Consider the following 22,430-nt stretch of genomic DNA (forward strand, 5'->3'; position numbering starts at 1 on the left):
GACCACTGCACTCAAACTTCCATCTCACTCAGCGGTCAGGCTCTGCCCCCTGTAATTGTTTTTTATTAAAAATTTCAAATTGTGTGGTTTCTATGCTTGTATTGTTTTCCAAGGTACTGCAGACTAGAGTACATAAATCTTTGCAAATTCTGTTAATCAGAGTAAACAGACAGCTTCTCCCCTAGCCTGCTCACCAGCTGTGAATGTGTTTCACTGCCTTTCTTAGCGTCACTTTGATAGTGACAGGCTTCGTGGAGATCAGGGGAATGGAGAGCAGAGAAAAAGCTATTATTACAGAGGACTGTAATTCACACCAGGTGAATTTTCTGCTCTTATCAGCAGTAAGGGGGGATGATGAGCAGCTTTTCAGAGAATCATTGAGAGATAGCTGTGTAGTATTGAGTGGGCATGATCATGCTACACAGCCTCTGAAAGAGGTGAGAGGAGAGGGAGCACAGCTAGTGCATGTTCATGAAAGAGACCAGTAAGTATGCGTTTTTACTATTTTTTTAAGACTTAGAAAAGTTCAAGGTTAAAGTAGTGGGACAACTGTGTGGGAGCTCATTCATGACACCTGCCAAAGTATTTAAAAGGTCCGGGTAATTTCAGGGGTAATGGTAGCTAGTGATAACTGAACTGTGGGAGAGGGCAATGAGTGGAGCTTCAGGATACTATATGATAGAAGAAAAGACAGAATGGACAGAGTGGAGACCAAAATAATGACAAGCTTCTCAAGTCCTGATGGATCTGGCCCTATTCCAAGTTTTAATATGGGACCCAAAGTTTACTTGTTGCTCCCCTGGGTCTTCTCCAGTGAGCTTTGGTTCAAATGGTTATGCACAGGGAACACTAATTAATTTTGCTATGTGTTTGCTATAGAAATGAGTCAATCATTTTGTATATTTAGTATATTACTAAGCATTACGACCAATAATATTCATATAATTATACCATAAAATCATATTTACTATGGTAAAAGATAGTAAATTGGATTATATGTTAATTAAGTACAAACTTTGGAGTAGATCCATACAGTATTTAAGCAATCACATTTCAGTGTATGGGATAGGCAAATTGAATAGGGATTAGGATTATTTACTGCTCCAAGAGTTCAAAGAAAGGGATTAGTGAAATTTTATATGGGCTGAATGTCCTGATCATTTCATAACCCAATAAACACCTATTATGAAACTATAGGCAAATACAGCTAATAAACAAGTGTTATATAATAGGATTATGACTATTGTGCTGCCATTTGATAAAGCTTTAGGACCGCGTCATATATAAATCGTAGCAAGTAAATAACGAACCATAGATAGATCTGGAAACAACATGGATCTGACAGGATTGGGGACCCTTCTTTTGGCTATGGTCATCTCCTGCCTCTTGATCTACTCAACATGGGACCAACTTTATAGGAAACGCAATTTGCCACCAGGGCCTACCCCATTACCTGTGATTGGAAATCTGCTGAGCATCAAGAGGGGTGAGATGGTGAAATCTCTTATGAAGGTTAGTTTTTATATCTAGACTATGTGTCAGCATAGACTGATCATGGATGGATATTTTTTGATAAATACAGAGTGGAAGCAGAGATCCTTTACGGTAGGAAATTCATCTCTCCTTTGTAGAAGTCTAGGGAGGTAGGTTGACAGTGACCTAATAGATTAACAACTGCAAAATTTTCACTAGTACATACTAAAATCAACATAATTTTTTCTATTTGAGAAGCAAAGCAAAATTTATATGACTGAAGATTGAGTCAGAATTTATAGTTTGGGTTAGGGAACAGATTAAGTCAGGTAGAAAGCATAGTGTAAATTGAGATTCTGGATTTATGAGTACGCACAGTTAAAGTTATGGTTATTGGGTGATGTTAGTACTTGCTTAATTTCCTTTGGCAATTTGAAAATTTTAGGAGTTTTTACTGTTAAAGACATCTATTCCCTATCCTGTTGATGAATATCTGATTTCTGGTGGTTCAACCACTGGGATCCCTACTGAACCAAGATTGGTCACAACTAGAGATGAGCGAGCATACTCGTCCGAGCTTGATGCTCGTTCGAGTATTAGTACCACGCGGTACTCATCTCGATTAAACGAGCACTGACCATTGAATTCAATGGAGCTGGCAATACAGCTGGCTCCATTGAAAGCAATGGGCTGCCGGCGAGCGCGGGATGAATTTTCAGGAAGGGCTTAAAAATATAAGGCCTTACCTGAAAATCATCCTAAAATGTGTAAAAAAAAAATGTATACTCCCCTTTCCGCTGCAGCCGGAGTTCAGCTGCGTCTGGCCGGCAGTTCTCCTGAACTGCTTTCTGTAGTATTCAGCAGGTGGGGATTTAAAATCATCTCTAGTCACAACCTAAATGTGGTGCACATGTTTGACCGCCAATCCATTCACTTCTATGGGATGGAGGGAGATAGCCAAGCACATCAATCTTCCTCCATCCCATAAAAGCGAATGGAGCAGCAATCAAGTCTGCACATTGCTGCTCCATTCACAGGGGCACTTGAAATGCAATTTTCTTGATAATGCTGGGGGTCCCAGCGGTAAGACCTCTAGCAATCAGAGATTAATTCCTTATCTCTTGTGGAGACTGAATAAATGTCTTTCTTTTGAAAACTCATGTAATTTAGCATTTCACTTCTTTTTATTGCATTTTGTGTTTTATTCAATATATAGTATGCATTTATCTAGTAAATTCATTTTACTGGCAGCTGCAAGATTCCAGCATATTATCTTTTAAATCAGTATCTATGTTGGGAATTTAGAGCTCTGACCAGTTTACAGATACAGTATATTAGGAAACGACTTGGCACAAAACTGTTGACATTTTTTTTAGATATAAAACAATGCAAGGAAGGATGTTCATTCCTAAGAGCTATTTACCATGTGGCTAAAACAGACTCCACATGGCGTCCTTATGTAATTCATCTGCCCCTATTAATTTGTCCCTCTCTCAAATTAATACAGACTAGTAAAAGAATCACCAATTCTTCTTCTACCTGATAGCTGAAAACTCATGCACTCACGTATTTAGATTGCTTTTCTTTTGCTATCAACTGCCCAATTCAAGAAGAGAGGCTGAAAAACAAAAATATGTTAACCCCCTAATAGTAAAAAATGGAAAAAAAACTTCCAAAAGCATCACTTTTTTATGTAGATAATGAATTTATGTCTCATGTAAATATATTTGATACAGAACTCAGTCACGTTAAGTGCATTTTAAACCCCTTAGTGTCATAACTAATTTAGCAATAAGAACCAGTAAATTATTTCCCCTTTTATTATTTCAATGGTTGCAACTAGGGATGAGCGAGTATACTCGCTAAAGCACTACTCGTTCGAGTAATGTGCTTTAGACGAGTATCTCTCTGCTCGTCCCTGAAGATTCGGGTGCCGCCGCTCTTCCCTGCTCCTCGCCGCAACTCACCTGTTAGCTGCGGCGGCTCCCGAATCTTCAGGGACGAGCGGGGAGATACTCGTCTAAAGCACATTACTCGAGCGAGTAGTGCTTTAGCGAGTATACTCGCTCATCCCTAGTTGCAACTTATTTTGTTTTGTCAATGTAGCTGTATACTTTATATTTTGCAGAATGAGTTCTAGTTTTTACAGGAACCAATTTTGTGTCTACATAACCTATTGAATAATATTTTTTTTTCAGCTTTGGGGCAATGGGAAAAAAAGCTTCTTCACCTTAGGTTTTTGTGATTTATTTTTATGGCGTTCATGTTATGGTATTCATGTTATGTTACCTTTATTCTCTAAATCATTATGATAATGACAGCACCAAATTTGTAGAGGTTTTATTATGTTTTAATACTTTTGCACAATATAAACACTTTTTTTTTAACAATTAGACTTTTTCTGTGTCATAACATTCCCGAACCAGAGCTTTTTCATTTTTCAGTTGACAAAGAGCTCTTTCAGGCCTGCTATTTATGGGAGAACGTATAGCTTTTATTGGTACCATTTTTGACGTATATGACTTTTAAATTATTTTTAATCCTGTTATAGGAAAGCGAGATGATCAGGAATCTGTTATTTCAGCATTATTTTTTTTAATGGAATTTATGGTACTGGATACATCATATAATATTTTATAGTATGGGTATGATAGATGTGGTGATACCAATTATGTGTAATTTTTTAATTTTTGTTTTCATTTTTTAATATTTAAAGCCTTGTGTAGGGGGGAATGAGTTTTTTTTCCCCCTAAAAATATTTAGATGTCATGGTCAGCAGTGACTGCAGCACCAGTGGAGCTAAGTGTCATAGAGCAGTGATTAGATGAGCGAGTCCACACATTTCACTCATTTTCTAGGAAGAAAAAAAAAACATATGAAAATCGGAGAGCAAATATCCTCTTTAATTGATGGGATATGATAACATGAAGACAAAAGAATGTCCCACTCATTTCCCTGGGACATATGGAGAGACAAATCTTCCCTGCTGCAAACTTGTATCCCTTCCCTTCCAGCTCTGCACACCAATGACAGATGTAAATTTAGTACCCCTGTCTCTGCGTCAAACTGCTGTAGCTCTAGCCTGTAAGAATCTTAGCTTTAAAATGACAACAAAAGCACCAAAGTTGTAATATTTTTGTTCTGCTCTATGAAGAGAACTCACCCTAAATTGCTTGAGGAGAGGGGTGTTAAAGATACAGCTATATTGCAAAGTATCTCTGGTTATAAGGGACTTTGGAGGAATATTTGTGTGCAATAATCAGTCCTCACTAAATATTGGTTTACCTGACAATCAGGCTGTGTAAAAGGACCAACAATCATCTGACGAACGAGTGAACACCACCAGACAGGGTAACCAGTTAGTTCTCGCATATGTACTACCACGTGTATTAGTAAATGTTTGCATGTTATCTATTTAAATCTTATATAATCTTAACATAGGGTATATTCCTTATTTCTAGATCCTCTTTTGTTGCTCCACAGGCCTTACTTGAACTGTAACTTTTTTCCTATATAGATGGGGGCTCAGCATGGATCGGTATTCACGTTCTACTTTGGCCAACGTCCAGTGGTCATCCTTAGTGGCTATCAGGCAGTAAAAGAAGCACTCATTGACCAAGGGGAGGAATTTAGTGGCCGAGGAAGAATGCATTCAGTGGACAAAATCTTTGAAGGATTCGGTAGGAAATGTTGAAGTATAGGCTGTAGTACTCTAAAGTACAAAGTAACCCATTAGCCACTACTTAGCTATATAAATTCCTGAAACACAGTTGTCTATACCTAGTAACATTGATTCTTTTGGTTTTGAATATGGGGGCTTGAACTCATGGTATTGACCACTGTAATCTTCTAACATTTCTCAATAACATGGCGAAGACCAATTTCGGGTGGAGTTCCCCTTTGGGGTTGGAATTTTTTTGGGGTCTTGGGTAGAGATGAGCGAACGTGTCCGTAACGGACACATCCGCACCCGGACACCGGCTTTAGCGAACACTGGAGTGTTCGCGCGTAAGTGTCCGGGTGCCGCCGGGGGGCGGGGAGATGCGCGGCGGCGCGGGCGGCAGTAGCGGGGAACAGGGGGGAGCCCTCTCTCTCTCCCTCTCCCCCCCACTCCCCGCCGCACCCCCCCGCGCTGCCACGGCGGCCCCCGAACTTTTTCGCCCGAACACCGAGGTGTTCGCAAAGTTCGGTGTTCGGGCGAAAAAGGGGCGGGGCCGAACGTGTTCGCTCATCTCTAGTCTTGGGTACTCAGATATTTTCCCCGTAGACATCAAGTGGAGAATACTGCTTACCTGCCCTTTTGATATCTTAAGTTTTTCATCTTGGCAAGGAGTAACATAACAACTGTAATAATTGTAAAAGTATTGTGTAGGAGTGAAGGTCTGGTACTTCTAGTGTGCATCAATACTGCTTTATAATTCTGTCAGGACCGCCTTCTTAGTACGATTTTTTTCAATAATTATTTCTCATCTGTTGGCCTAAAACAGTATATAATTTGCTACCTCTATAGCTGTACTGTATTAATATATATATATATACTAGCTGATATACCCGGCTTCGCCTGAGTTAATTTGGTACTGGTGTTTATCTGGTGTTCACACGGAAAATCTTATGAAGTCGTGGTTACTTTAGAGATACTGAGGAAAAACATATGTTCACCATTTTGCATAGTTCTCTGCAATACCCAGGGAACACCATGTGGAGGTAACCATGCGGCATTTCCTTTATATAAAATGACATCAGGAAGTGAGACAATTAGATTCCATATGTAAAATTTGAACGCTAATTCTTTTGCACTTAGAATTGAATAATCGAGTTGGGACCCAATAACTTTTCCTACTTATGACATAATCAATGCTCTTGCCAAATTTCAAGTTTCTCTGACGTTGGGAAGTGAGAGAATTAGATTTCGCACGTAAAATTTGGACGCTAATTCTTTTGCGCATAGAATTGAACAATCAAGGTGGGACCCATTAACTTTTCCTATTTATGAAATAATCAATGCCCGTTCCAAATGTCATGTTTCTATGACACCGGAAAGTGAGAGAATTAGATTCCGTACGTAAAATTTGGACGCTAGTTATTTTGCGCTAGAATTGAATAATCGAGTTGGGATCCATTAACTTTTCCTATTTATGACATATTCAATGCTTATGGCAAATTTCATGTTTCTATGATTTTGGGAAGTGAGAGATTTAGATTATGTACGTAAAATATGGACACTAATTCTTTTGCACATAGAATTGAATGATCGAGTTGGGACCCATTAACTTTTCCTATTTATGATATAATCAATGCTCGTGCCAAATTTCACGTTTCTATGACACCAGAAAGTGAGAAAATTACATTCGGTACGTAAAATTTGGACGCTAATTCTTTTGCGCATAGAATTGAATAATCGAGTTGGGACTACAGATGAGCGAGCATACTCGTCTGAGCTTGATGCTCGTTTGAGTATTAGGGTACTCGAGATGCTCGTTATTCGAGACGAGCACCACGCGATGTTCGAGTCACTTTCATTTTCTTCCCTGAGAAATTTGCGCGCTTTTCTGGCCAATAGAAAGACAGGGAAGGCATTACAATTTCCTCCTTTGACATTCCAGCCCTGTACCACCCCCCTGCAGTGAGTGGCTGGGGAGATCAGGTGACACCCGAGTATTAAAATCTGCCCCGCCCGCTGCTCGCCACAGATGCACACTGAGAGAGATCAGAGAAAGTGCTGTCTTGCTGTAGCTGCTATAGGGAGAGTGTTAGGTGTTATCTTAGTCTTCAAGAACCCCAATGGTCCTTCTTAGGGCCACATCTGACCGTGTGCAGTACTGTTGAGGCTGCTTTAAGCAGTGTTGCACATTTTTTTTTTTTTGTATATCGGGCGTGCAGACCATAGCGTCCTCAGTCTGCAGTCATTTTACAGAATATAGGGGCAGTACTGGTGAGGCAGGGAAAGAGGTATACTGGCTATATAGGCAGTGGGCTTTTTCCCAAAAAGTGGAAAAAAATACTATATTTGGCCTGCCTGTGACTGTCTTCAGTTTACTGTGTGTCTGCTGAGGGATAGTAGTCGCTGATTAACCCCTTAACGACCAGCCCATAGTGTTTTTACGTCCTCCCGAAGTGGGCTTTATTCTCTGAGGACGTAAAAACATGTGTCCTGCAGAGAATAATGCCCCTCGGGCTGTGGACGTGACAGCTCCATGCTGTCGGTGTCCGCAGGTAGCTGACAGCATGGAGCTGTCATCCCGGGCTGTTCGGCATTGCGATCTGCGCTATGCAATGGATAGCGCCGATCGCAAAAAAGTAAATAAAAGTGCAATAAAAGTTAAAGATTCAGCTGTCCTGATGGATCGGATCCATCGGAGCAGCTGAAATTACTCACCGAGGTTCACCACACGACTCCCCGCTGTCCCGATGCTCCGGGCGCCGTAGCGGTCCTTCTGCGCATGCGCGCCAGGCGACATTACGTCAGCCGCATGCGCAGAAGGCCCGGCGGCGCGGGAGACTTAAACCTCCTGGCTCCCGGCTACCTACAGGAGATGTCAGCGGGGACCGCGGTGAGCGGTCCCCGGTACCGCGATCGCCGTTATACAATGGATAACGGCGATCGCGGAAAAGTGCAAAAACATGTAAAAAAAGAAAAGTTTCACCTCCCCTCATGGATTGGATTCATGAGGGGAGGTGAAAATACTCACCTCAGGTCCGCCGATGTCCTCCGGCCGGTGTCGGGACCCCCCGCTGGTTTCTTCGACGTGCCGATGCGGCGCGCATGCGCAGAAGCCGGCGAGCCCGGCAAATTCAAAATCTCCCTGCACCCGCCTGTCACAGATAGCCGAGTGCAGGGAGATATGACTGGGGACCGCTGTATGCGGTTTCCAGTCATATGATCACCATTATCCATCGGAAAACGGTGATCATATAAAGTTAAAAAGTAAAAAAAAAAAAAGTTAAAAGTAAAAAAAAGTTTAAAAAGTTAAAGTTTCATCTCCCCATACGGATCGTATCAGTAAGGGGGGATGAAATTACGTACCCAAGGTCCCGGATTTGTTCCCTGGTGGGATGTTGATCCGCGGATCTTACCCCAGCTTCGGCGCATGCGCTCGTCAGCATGATGGCGGACGCATGCACAAAAGTGAAATATTGCCCAAGAAATATAAAATCTCCCTGCTGCTGGCTACAAAAGGTAGCCAAGAGCCTGGAGATGTCACGGGGAGCCGCGGTATGCGGTTACTTGTCACGTGATCGCCGTTATCCAATGCATAATGGCGATCACGTAAAAGTTCTTTAAAAAGTGGCAGTTTCATTTCCCCTCACCGATGCGATCGGTTGGGGGAGATGAAACATCTTCTCGGAGGCTTCCGCATTTGAATCCAGATGGGATTATCCTCCATGGACCCTTCCGGCTGCTGCGCATGTGCCCGCCGGCAAAATGCCGGACACATTCGCAGGAGCCGGGGAGCCCAGGAAATTTTAAATCTCCTTGCTCCCAGCGACCAACGGTTGCTGAGTGCTTGGAGCAGTGACCGGCGGCCTCGCTGAGCGGTCCCCGGTCACGTGATAAAGTAGCGATCTAACATTAGGCCGGTCACGCGTGACCGGAGAGGAATTACAGGTTCTGCATGCGCTTGATCAGCGGTAATCCACGGATCAATCGCATGCATTGGATTACACAATCCCCCCAATTAGCGGGTCGGAATTACCTAATCCTCTCACAGAAACAGAACACAGCATGCTATATTTTACCACGAATATCTGCAACCTAGAGCCCTTTGTGCTCTATGACTGCGGATATACCCGCAGCCCATATACAAACACATTGTGTACGGGCTGCGGGTACCCGGGTCATCTCTAAGCGACGGCGCGGGAAATGCAAACAAAAAACCGCCTGTGTGAGTAGGCAGTTATGCGCAGTACATTATGCAACCGTACGCAGGGTCACAGCCGGGGTCACAGCTGGAATCCGCTGCAGGCCTCGGCAAGCGGATTCCGCCTACGGCTACATGAGCACGGCGTTATTCAGACCGCTACCAGTAATCTGTAATGAACAAGAAGCCCCGGGAACGTTCGTCTTCCTGCAGTTCCAGGAGCAGCTTGTTGAGCGCCTTCTCTGTGAGACCGCTGCACCGCAGCAAGATTACAAAGCCTTACAGCGCCACTTTTTACACCCCATCCCCGCCGCTGAGGTTACGAAATACCCCCCAAAATCATGAGAGGAGGTGGGGGATACCCGGTTTTCTTGCCCCATGTGCCCAACCCAACCAGCCTCCGTAATTACCCCTGTCTTCGGACATAAAACGCAGTTTATATTATTACCTTAATCTAATATTTAGGGAATGCCAAAAAATGGGGATGGCGGAGGGGGGGGGGGTTATTTTTAGGAAGTCAAATTTTTTTCCGTATAAGTGGGCAATGGGGCCTGGAATTTATTCAGTTCTGCCCTGAAATCCAGCGGGCATTCCCTCCATTATGGGCCTAGCCATGTGTCCTGTAAGTAGATTAGGGCCACAATGGGTATGTTTCTGAACACGGGACAAATGGGGGTATCCATTTTGGGGTGGACGTCTTCATTCCTATGTACACTGTACAAAAAAAACAGTTTTTAAATTGACAAAATTGCCAAACAAATGAAAATCGTAATTTTTTCCTTTTGCTTTGCTTAGATTCATTCAAATACTTTGGGGTCAAAATATGCAGTACACCCCTAGATGAATTTGTTAAGGGGTCTAGTTTTTAAAATGGGGTCATTTGTGGGCGTTCTCTATCGTTTTGGACGCTCAATGGCTCTACATGTGGGCAATGGGGACTGGAATTTATTCCGTTGTACCCTGAAATCCAACGGGTGCTCCTTCCATTATAGGCCTAGCTATGTTTCCTTTAAGTAGATTAGGGCCACAATGGGTATGTTTCTGAACACGGGACAAACGGGGGTATCCATTTTGGGGTGAACGTCTTCATTCCTATGTACACTTTCCAAAAAAACAGTTTTTAAATTGACACAATTGCCAAAAAATGAAAATCATAATTTTTTCCATCTGCTTGGCTTAGATTCATTCAAAAACTGTGAAGTCAAAAAAGTCATCATACCCCTAGATAAATTCGTTAGGGGGTCTACTTTTCAAAATAGGGTCACTTGTGGGGGTTCTCCATCGTTTTGGTCACTCAATGGCTCTACAAGTGGGCAATGGGGACTAAATCTCCTTCAAGCAAAATTTCTGTTCCGAAAGCCACCGGTTGCTCCTTTCATTTTGGGCCCCATTGTGCATATAGACGTAATACTAGGGCCACAATGGGTATGTTTCTGAGCACAGGACAAACAGGGGTATCCATTTTGGGGTGCAAGTCTTCATTCATATATGTGCGGTACAAAAAAAACTGCTTTTGAAATGACAGAATTACCAAAAAAATGAAAATCGTATTTTTTTTCCTTCGGCTTGGCTTAGATTCATTCAAAAACTGTGAAGTCAAAAAAGTCATCATACCCCTAGATAAATTCTTTAAGGGGTCTACTTTTCAAAATGGGGTTACTTCTGGACGTTCTCCATCGTTTTGGTCACTCAATGGCTCTACAAGTGGGCAATGGGGACTAAATCTCCTTCAAGCAAAATTTCTGTTCCGAAAGCCACCGGTTGCTCCTTTCATTTTGGGCCCCATTGTGCATCCAGACATATGATTAGGGCCACAATGAGTATGTTTCTGAGCACGGGAGAAACAGGGGTATCCATTTTGGGTTGCAAGTCTTCATTCATATATGTGCTGTACAAAAAAACTTCTTTTAAAATGACAGAATTACCAAAAAAATGAACATCGTAATTTTTTTCCTTCGGCTTGGCTTAGATTCATTCAAAAACTGTGAAGTCAAAAAAGTCATCGTACCCCTAGATAAATTCGTTAAGGGGTCTACTTTTCAAAATGGGGTCACTTGTGGGCGTTCTCCATCGTTTTGGTCACTCAATGGCTCTACAAGTGGGCAATGGGGCCTAAATCTCCTTCAAGCAAAATTTCTGTTCCGAAAGGCACCGGTTGCTCCTTTCATTTTGGGCCCCATTGTGCATCCAAACGTAAGATTAGGGCCACAATGGGTATGTTTCTGAGCACGGGAAAAGCAGGGGTATCCATTCTGGGGTGCAAATCTTAATTTTCATGTGTACTATAGAAAAAAGTCCTGTCTTTAAAATGACATATTTGCAAAAATATGAAATTTTTGTTTTTCTCTTCTAAATTGCATTGACTCCTGAAAAAAAACTGTGGGGTTAAAATACTCATGACACCCCTCAGTGAATATGTTAAAGGGTGTAGTTTTTAAAATGGGGTCACTTGTGGGGGTATCTATCATTTTGACTCCTATGAGCCTTTCCAATCTTGGATTGGTGTAGGAAAACAAAGTGTTCCTCAAAATGCTGAAAAGTAATGTTACATTTGTACGTCTCCTAAATGGTTAAAAAAAAACGAAAGTTTTTCCAATGTGCGCCCAAAATAAAGTAAACGGATAGAAATATAAATCTTAGCAAAAATTTCTATATTATGTTTGCACATATTTGAGATATTGCAGTTGGAAATGTGAAAAAATGACGATTTTTTCAAAATTTTCCCAATTTTGGCGCTTTTAATAAATAAACACAAATTCTATCGGTCTTTTTTTCCACCTAAATGAAGTACAATATGTGGCGAAAAAACAATGTCAGAATCGCTTGGATATGCAAAACCTTTCTGGTCTTTTTCCATGCTAAAGTGACACGTGTCAGATTTGCAAAATTTGGCCTGGTCATTAAGGCACAAACAGGCTTGGTCACTAAGGGGTTAATACCCAGTCTTGCACATAATTGTTTCCTGGCTGCACTGGCCTTTCAGTAACCACAGTCATCCTCCAACAGGGAAATCCAAATACAGCGTATATCAGAGGCAGTGGGCTTTTTCCCAAAAAGTGGAAAAAAATACTATATTTGGCCTGGCAGTGACCGTCTTCAGTTTACGACGTGTGTGCTGCGGGTAGTAGTCGCTGATTAATACCCAGCCTTGCGCATAATTGTTTCCTGGCTGCACTGGCCTTTCAGTAACCACAGTTATCCTCCAACAGGGAAATCCAAATACAGCGTATATCAGAGGCAGTGGGCTTTTTCCCAAAAAGTGGAAAAAATACTATATTTGGCCTGGCAGTGACTGTCTTTAGTTTGCGGCGTGTGTGCTGCGGGTAGTAGTCGCTGATTAATACCCAGCCTTGCGCATAATTGTTTCTTGGCTGCCCTGGCCTTTCAGTAACCACAGTCATCCTCCAACAGGGAAATCCAAATACAGCGTATATCAGAGGCAGTGGGCTTTTTCCCAAAAAGTGGAAAAAAATACTATATTTGGCCTGCCAGTGACCGTCTTCAGTTTACTGCGTTTCTGCTGGGGGTAGTAGTCGCTGATTAATACCCAGCCTTGCGCATAATTGTTTCCTGGCTGCACTGGCCTTTCAGTAACCACAGTCATCCTCCAACAGGGAAATCCAAATACAGCGTATATCAGAGGCAGTGGGCTTCTTCCCAAAAAGTGGAAAAAAAATACTATATTTGACCTGGCAGTGACCGTCTTCAGTTTACGGCGTGTGTGCTGCGGGTAGTAGTTGCTGATTAATACCCAGCCTTGCACATAATTGTTTCCTGGCTGCACTGGGCTTTCAGTAACCACAGTCATCCTCCAACAGGGAAATCCATATACAGGCTATATAGGCAGTGGGCTTTTTCCCAAAAATTGGAAAAAAATACTATATTTGGGCTGCCTGTGACCGTCTTCAGTTTACTGCGTGTGTGCTGGGGGTAGTAGTCGCTCATTATTACCCAGCTAAGCCTGTGACCGTCTACAGTTTACTGCGTGTCTGCTGGGGGTTGTAGTCGCTCATTAATACCCAGCCTTGCGCATTATTTTTTCTGGATGCACTGTGCTTTCAATAACCACAGTCATCCTCCAACAGGGAAATCCATATACAGGCTATATAGGCAGTGGGCTTTTTCCCAAAAAGTGGAAAAAAATACTATATTTGGCCTGCCAGTGACCGTCTTCAGTTTACTGCGTTTCTGCTGGGGGTAGTAGTCGCTGATTAATACCCAGCCTTGTGCATAATTGTTTCCTGGCTGCACTGGGCTTTCAGTAACCACAGTCATCCTCCAACAGGGAAATCCAAATACAGCGTATATCAGAGGCAGTGGGCTTTTCCCCAAAAAGTGGAAAAAAATACTATATTTGGCCTGGCAGTGACCGTCTTCAGTTTACGGCGTGTGTGCTGCGGGTAGTAGTCGCTGATTAATACCCAGCCTTGCGCAAAATTGTTTCCTGGCTGCACTAGCCTTTCAGTAACCACAGTCATCCTCCAATAGGGAAATCCAAATACAGCGTATATCAGAGGCAGTGGGCTTTTTCCCAAAAAGTGGAAAAAAATACTATATTTGGCCTGGCAGTGACCGTCTTCAGTTTATGACGTGTGTTCTGCGGTGCTCCTGTACCACCCCCCTGCAGTGAGTGGCTGGGGAGATCAGGTGACACCGGAGTATTAAAATCTGCCCCGCCCGCGGCTCGCCACAGATGCACACTGAGAGAGATCAGAGAAAGTGCTGTCTTGCTGTAGCTGCTATAGGGAGAGTGTTAGGTGTTATCTTAGTCTTCAAGAACCCCAACGGTCCTTCTTAGGGCCACATCTGACCGTGTGCAGTACTGTTGAGGCTGCTTTAAGCAGTGTTGCACATTTTTTTTTTTGTATATCGGGCGTGCAGACCATAGCGTCCTCAGTCTGTAGTCATTTTACAGAGTATAGGGGCAGTACTGGTGAGGCAGGGAAAGAGGTATACTGGCTATATAGGCAGTGGGCTTTTTCCCAAAAGGTAGAAAAAAATACTATATTTGGCCTGCCTGTGACTGTCTTCAGTTTACTGTGTTTCTGCTGGGGGTAGTAGTCGCTAATTAATACCCAGCCTTGCGCAAAATTCTTTCCTGGCTCTGCTGTGTGTTCCGTAAGCGAAGTCAGCCTCCAACCACAGGCCAATAAGCGGCACATTTAATTACAGCGTTCTTTTTCTGCACTACTGGTAATACACCATGCTGAGGGGTAGGGGTAGGCCTAGAGGACGTGGACGTGGGCGAGGACACGGAGGCCCAAGTCAGGGTGTGGGCACAGGCCGAGCTCCTGGTCCAGGTGTATCGCAGCCAACTGCAGCAGGATTAGGAGAAAGGCACGTTTCTGGCGTCCCCACATTCAACTCACAATTAATGGGTCCACGCGGTAGACCTTTATTAGAAAATGAGCAGCGTGAGCAGGTCCTGTCGTGGATGGCAGAAAGTGCATCCAGCAATCTATCGACCACCCAGAGTTCTGCGCCGTCCACTGCTGCAACTCTGAATCCTCTGGCTGCTGCTCCTCCTTCCTCCCAGAATGACACATTCTGAGGAGCAGGCAGACTCCCAGGAACTGTTCTCGGGCCCCTGCCCAGAATGGGCAGCAATGGTTCCTCTCCCACCGGAGGAGTTTGTCGTGACCGATGTCCAACCTTTGGAAAGTTCCCGGGGTCCGGGGGATGAGGCTGGGGACTTCCGGCAACTGTCTCAAGAGCTTTCAGTGGGTGAGGAGGACGATAACGATGAGACACAGTTGTCTATCACTCAGGTAGTAGTAATTGGAGTAAGTCCGAGGGAGGAGCGCACAGAGGATTCGGAGGAAGAGCAGCAGGACGATGACGTGACTGACCCCACCTGGTTTGCTAAGCCTACTGAGGACAGGTCTTCAGAGGGGGAGGCAAGTGCAGCAGCAGGGCAGGTTGGAAGAGCCAGTGCGGTGGCCAGGGGTAGAGGCAGGGCCAGACCGAATAATCCACCAGCTGTTTCCCAAAGCGCCCCCTCGCGCCATGCCACCCTGCAGAGGCCGAGGTGCTCAAAGGTCTGGCAGTTTTTCACTGAGAGTGCAGACGACCGACGAACAGTGGTGTGCAACCTTTGTCGCGCCAAGATCAGTTGGGGAGCCACCACCACCAGCCTCACCACCACCAGCATGCACAGACATATGATGGCCAAGCACCCCACAAGGTGGGACGAAGGCCGTTCACCGCCTCTGGTTTGCACCACTGCCTCTCCCCCAGTGCCCCAACCTGCCACTGAGATCCAACCCCGCTTTGAGGACACAGGCACTACCGTCTCCTGGCCTGCACCCACACCCTCACCTCCGCTGTCCTCGGCCCCATCCACCAATGTCTCTCAGCGCACCGTCCAGCCGTAGCTAGCGCAAGTGTTTGAGCGCAAGCGCAAGTACGCCGCCACGCACCCGCACGCTCAAGCGTTAAACGTGCACATAGCCAAATTGATCAGCCTGGAGATGCTGCCGTATAGGCTTGTGGAAACGGAGGCTTTCAAAAGCATGATGGCGGCGGCGGCCCCGCGCTACTCAGTTCCCAGTCGCCACTACTTTTACCGATGTGCCGTCCCAGCCCTGCATGACCACGTCTCCCGCAACATTGTACGCACCCTCACCAACGTGGTTACTGCCAAGGTCCACTTAACAACGGACATGTGGACAAGCACAGGCGGGCAGGGCCACTATATCTCCCTGACGGCACATTGGGTGAATTTAGTGGAGGCTGGGACAGAGTCAGAGCCTGGGACCGCTCACGTCCTACCCACCCCCAGAATTGCGGGCCCCAGCTCGGTGCTGGTATCTGCGGCAGTGTATGCTTCCTCCACTAACCACCCTCCTCCTCCTCCTCCTATGCAACCTCTGTCTCACAATCAAGATGTGTCAGCAGCAGCACGTCGCCAGCAGTCGGTGTCGCGCGGCGTGGCAGCACAGCGGTGGGCAAGTGTCCGCAGGCCGTGCTGAAACTACTCAGCTTAGGAGAGAAGAGGCACATGGCCCACGAACTGCTGCAGGGTCTGACAGAGCAGACCGACCGCTGGCTTGCGCCGCTGAGCCTCCAACCGGGCATGGTCGTGTGTGAAAACAGCAGGACCTGGTGGCGGCTCAGCAGCTCGGCAGCCTCACGCACGTGCCATGCCTGGCCCATGTCTTTAATTTGGTGGTTCAGCGCTTTCTGAAAAGCTACCCATGGCTTGTCAGACCTGCTCGGAAAGGTGCGCCGGCTCTGTGCACATTTCCGCAAGTCCCACACAGACGCTGCCACCCTGCGCACCCTGCAACATCGGTTTAATCTGCCAGTGCACCGACTGCTGTGCGACGTGCCCACACGGTGGAACTCTACGCTCCACATGTTGGCCAGGCTTTATGAGCAGCGTAGAGCTATAGTGGAATACCAACTCCAACATGGGCGGCGCAGTGGGAGTCAGCCTCCTCAATTCTTTACAGAAGAGTGGGCCTGGTTGGCAGACATCTGCCAGGTCCTTGGAAACTTTGAGGAGTCTACGCAGATGGTGAGCGGCGATGCTGCAATCATGAGCGACACCATTCCTCTGCTATGCCTCTTGAGAAGTTCCCTGCAAAGCATAAAGGCAGACGCTTTGCGCTCGGAAACGGAGGCGGGGGAAGACAGTATGTCGCTGGATAGTCAGAGCACCCTCCTGTCTATATCTCAGCGCGTTGAGGAGGAGGAGGAGCATGAGGAGGAGGGGGAAGAGACCGCTTGGCCCACTGGTGAGGGTACCCATGCTGCTTGCCTGTCATCCTTTCAGCGTGTAATGACTGAGGAGGAGAAGGAGGATCCTGAAAGTGATCTTCCTAGTGAGGACAGCCATGTGTTGCGTACAGGTACCCTGGCACACATGGCTGACTTCATGTTAGGATGCCTTTCTCGTGACCCTCACGTTACACGCATTCTGACCACTACGGATTACTGGGTGTACACCGTGCTTGACCCACGGTATAAGGAGAACCTTTCCACTCTCATACCCGAAGAGGAAAGGGGTTCAAGAGTGATGCTATACCACAGGACCCTGGCGAACAAATTGATGGTAAAATTCCCATCCGACAGCGCTAGTGGCAGGAGGCGCAGTTCTGAGGGCCAGGTAGCAGGGGAGGCGCGGAGATCAGGCAGCACGTACAGCACAGGCAGGGGAACACTCTCTAAGGCCTTTGACAGCTTTCTGGCTCCCCAGCAAGACTGTGTCACCGCTCCCCAGTCAAGGCTGAGTCGGCGGGAGCACTGTAAAAGGATGGTGAGGGAGTACGTAGCCGATCGCACGACTGTCCTCCGTGACGCCTCTGCCCCCTACAACTACTGGGTGTCGAAGCTGGACACGTGGCCTGAACTTGCGCTGTATGCCCTGGAGGTGCTTGCTCGTCCTGCGGCTAGCGTCTTGTCAGAGAGGGTGTTTAGTGCGGCTGGGGGAATCATCACGGATAAGCATACCCGCCTGTCAGCCGACAGGCTTACACTCATAAAGATGAACAAAGCCTGGATTTCCCCAGACTTTTCTTCTCCACCAGCGGACAGCAGCGATACCTAAACAATACGTAGGCTGCACCCGCGGATGGAAGCATCGTTTTCTATCACCATAAAAAACGGGGACCTTTTAGCTTCATCAATCTGTGTATTATATTCATCCTCCTCCTCCTGCTCCTCCTCCTGAAACCTCACGTAAGCACGCCGAAAGGGCAATTTTTCTTAGGCCCACAAGGCTCAGTCATATAATTTTTGTAAACAATTTTTATACGTTTCAATGCTCATTAAAGCGCTGAAACTTGCACCTGAACCAATTTTTATTTTAACTGGGCTGCCTCCAGGCCTAGTTACCAATTAAGCCACATTAACCAAAGCGATTAATGGGTTTCACTTGCCCTCTTGGTTGGGCATGGGCAAGTTTTCTCAGGTACATTAGTACTGTTGGTACACCAATTTTTTGGGGCCCTCGCCTACAGTGTAATCCAATTAATTTTTTGCCCACCTGCATTAAAGCTGACGTTACATCAGCTGGTCTGGGCACTGCAATGGGATATATTAATGTACCGCCGGTGGCTTCCTGGCACCCACCCATGCTGTCGGTCCACACGGAGTTGTAACTGCATGTGGCCACTTCTAAAGAACCCCAGTCTGACTGGGGCATGCAGTGTGGGCCGAAGCCCACGTGCATTTAACATGACATTACCTCAGCTGTGATGGGCAATGCAATGAGATATATTTATGTACCGCCGGTGGCTTCCTGGCACCCACCCATGCTGTCAGTCCACACGGAGTTGTAACTGCATGTGTCCACTTCTAAAGAACCCCAGTCTGACTGGGGCATGCAGTGTGGGCCGAAGCCCACCTGCATTTAATTTGACGTTAGCTCTGCTGTCCAGGGCACTGCAATGGGATATATTTATGTACAGCCGGTGGGCTGTGGGTGCACACGGAATTCCCATTGCGGAGTTGTACCTGCCTGTGACTATTTATAAAAAACCGCGGTCTGACTGGGGCATGCAGACACTTTGACAGAATGAATAGTGTGTGGCACATAGGTTCCCCATTGCTATGCCCACATGTGCAGCTCCAGATGGAGGTGGCACAGGATTGGATTTCTCATTGCTTCTGTACAGCATTGTGGGCTATCGCCCCGCCCCTTTTAAAGAGGGTCGCTGCCTAGCCGTGCCAACCCTCTGCAGTGTATGCCTGCGGTTCCTCCTCATGGCAGACGCACTTATAAATAGACATGAGGGTGGTGTGGCATGAGGGCAGCTGAAGGCTGCGCAGGGACACTTTGGTGTGCGCTGTGGACACTGGGTCGTGCGGGGGTGGGGGTGGGGGGGGGGGGTTGGGCAGCATGTAACCCAGGAGAAGTGGCAGCGGAGTGTCATACAGGCAGTGATTGTGCTTTGTTGGAGGTAGTGTGGTGCTTAGCTAAGGTATGCATTGCTATAAAGGGCTTTTCAGAAGTAAAAATTGTTGGGAGGGGGGGCCCGCTCTTGCCGCTATTGTGGCTTAATAGTGGGACCTGTGAACTTGAGATGCAGCCAAACATGTAGCCCCTCGCCTGCCCTATCCGTTTCTGTGTCGTTCCCATCACTTTCTTGAATTGCCCAGATTTTCACAAATGGAAACCTTAGCGAGCATCGGCGATATACAAAAATGCTCGGGTCGCCCATTGACTTCAATGGGGTTCGTTATTCGAAACGAACCCTCGAGCATCGCGAAAATTTCGTCCCGAGTAACGAGCACCTCATCTCTAGCTAATGGGTCCCAACTCGATAATTCAGTTCTATGCGCAAAAGAATTAGCGTCCAAATTTTACGTACAGAATGTAATTTTCTCACTTTCCGGTGTCAAAGAAACGTGAAATTTTTCACGAGCATTGATTATGTCATAAATAGGAAAAGCTAATGGGTCCCACTCCCAACTTGATTATTCAATTCAATGCGCAAAAGAATTAGCGCCCAAATTTTACGTACGGAATCTAATTCTCTCACCTCCCAATGTCATAGAAACTCGAAATTTGGCAGGAGCATTGATTATGTCATAAATGGGAAAAGCTAATGGGTCCCAACTCGATTATTAAATTCTATGCGCAAAAGAATTAGCGTCCAAATTTTAAGTACGGAATGTAATTTTCTCACTTTCCGGTGTCATAGAAATGTGAAATTTGGCGTGAGCATTGATTATGTCATAAATAGGAAAAGCTAATGGGTCCCAACTTGATTATTCAATTCAATGCGCAAAAGAATTAGCGCCCAAATTTTACGTACGGAATCTAATTCTCTCACCTCCCAATGTCATAGAAACTCGAAATTTGGCAGGAGCATTGATTATGTCATAAATAGGAAAAGCTAATGGGTCCCAACTCGATTATCCAATTCTATGCGCAAAAGAATTAGCGTCCAAATTTTACGTACGGAATGTAATTTTCTCACTTTCCGGTGTCATATAAACGTCAAATTTGGCACGAGCATTGATTATGTCATAAATGGGAAAAGCTAATGGGTCCCAACTCGATTATTAAATTCTATGCGCAAAAGAATTAGCGTCCAAATTTTACGTACAGAATGTAATTTTCTCACTTTCCGTTGTCATAGAAACGTGAAATTTGGCACGAGCATTGATTATGTCATAAATAGGAAAAGCTAATGGGTCCCAACTTGATTATTCAATTCAATGCGCAAAAGAATTAGCGCCCAAATTTTACGTACGGAATCTAATTCTCTCACCTCCCAATGTCATAGAAACTCGAAATTTGGCAGGAGCATTGATTATGTCATAAATAGGAAAAGCTAATGGGTCCCAACTCGATTATCCAATTCTATGCGCAAAAGAATTAGCGTCCAAATTTTACGTACGGAATGTAATTTTCTCACTTTCCGGTGTCATAGAAACGTCAAATTTGGCACGAGCATTGATTATGTCATAAATGGGAAAAGATAATGGGTCCCAACTCGATTATTAAATTCTATGCGCAAAAGAATTAGCGTCCAAATTTTAAGTACGGAATGTAATTTTCTCAATTTCCGGTGTCATAGAAATGTGAAATTTGGCGTGAGCATTGATTATGTCATAAATAGGAAAAGCTAATGGGTCCCAACTTGATTATTCAATTCTATGCGCAAAAGAATTAGCATCCAAATTTTACGTACGGTATGTAATTTTCTCACTTTCTGATGTCATAGAAACGTGAAATTTGGCACGAGCATTGATTATGTCATAAATAGGAAAAGTTAATGGGACCCAACTCGATTATTTAATTCCAGTGCAAAAGAATTAGCGTCGAAATTTTACGTACATAATCTAAATCTCTCACTTCCCAATGTCATATAAATGTGAAATTTGCCATAAGCATTGAATATGTCATAAATAGGAAATGTTAATGGGTCCCAACTCGATTATTCAATTCTAGCGCAAAAGAACTAGCGTCCAAATTTTTATGTACGGAATCTAATTCTCTCACTTCTTGCTGTCATAGAAACATGAAATTTGGAACGGGCATTGATTATGTCATAAATAGGAAAAGCTAATGGGTCCCAACTCAATTACTCAATTCTATGCGCAAAAGAATTAGCGTCCACATTTTACGTACGAAATCTAATTCTCTCACTTCCAGGTGTCATAGAAACTTGAAATTTGGCACGGCATTGATTATGTCAGAAATAGGAAAATTCAATGGGTCCCAACTCGATTATTCAATTCTAAGTGAAAAGAATTAGCGTACAAATTTTACGTATGGAATCTCGGGCGAAGTCGGGTATATCAACTAGTATATATATATATATATATATATATATATATGTGTGTGTGTGTGTATGTGTGTGTGTATGTGTCTGTTCAAGTAGTGGGTTCCGCATGGATTTTCATTAATTATTAATAAAAGTTATATTTTAGTACTTTGATTTATATTTGGTTCTCTTTAGTGAGTTACCTTTTGGGGCAAGGGCTCAACAGAAACAAGAAACTGTGTGCAATTTCATGTAATATCACTGTCTCAACATGACCTCAGTTCTACCCAATTACAAAATTCCTGTCATGGTTGCAATCTTTACAATAATTACAAGGTTGCATACAATTTTTATCCTCAAAGTTGCCTCACAACCACAATTTGCATGCAACTTAATTTTACTGTGGAGCCCTGATGTTTAGATAAAATGGGGGATTTATTAAAAACAACGTTCCGTATGTCATTCTTGATATCATCCTAGCTAGAGTATGATGCACAGAATGTATTAAAAAGCACATGCTTCTTAAAGAAAACCTATTCAGAAATCCAATGATGTGCTTTTTATACTTACCTGGTTCACTATTCCCTTGCTGTTATCCCTGGAAGATGGCAGGCAGTCCATGCATTAGACTTATCTCTGCACTAAGCGTGCACCCATATGGGCACTGCTTCCTATGGCTGAGTGCATCCACTGACTGCAGAGATAAGTCCGATGCAGGGACCGTGCACTGGTTTCTAGGGCTGAGAGCGAGGGAACAGAAATCCGGGTAATAATAAAAAGCACATCCCTGGACTCTTTTACCTCTGTCCTATAAACTCATAAGCTTAGTTTATGGTGCTCATATGTAATGACAGGTTCTCTTTAATACATTACTAGT

General features: G+C 44.8%; 1 protein-coding gene across 1 annotated transcript in view; it reads left to right on the top strand.

The window, feature by feature from the left end:
- The first annotated feature begins 1,332 nt into the window (after positions 1–1,332).
- The window catches only part of LOC136573694 (cytochrome P450 2G1-like), a 57,740-nt gene continuing 36,642 nt past the window's right edge, over positions 1,333–22,430 (top strand). Inside the window, exons 1-2 of the mRNA XM_066574956.1 lie at positions 1,333–1,512; positions 4,991–5,153. Of these exons, the coding sequence (XP_066431053.1) occupies positions 1,333–1,512; positions 4,991–5,153 (343 nt within the window). The remainder of the gene's footprint in view (positions 1,513–4,990; positions 5,154–22,430) is intronic.

The sequence above is a fragment of the Eleutherodactylus coqui genome, chromosome 7 (assembly GCF_035609145.1).
Source record: "Eleutherodactylus coqui strain aEleCoq1 chromosome 7, aEleCoq1.hap1, whole genome shotgun sequence".
In the NCBI taxonomy this organism is placed as follows: Eukaryota; Metazoa; Chordata; class Amphibia; order Anura; family Eleutherodactylidae; genus Eleutherodactylus; species Eleutherodactylus coqui.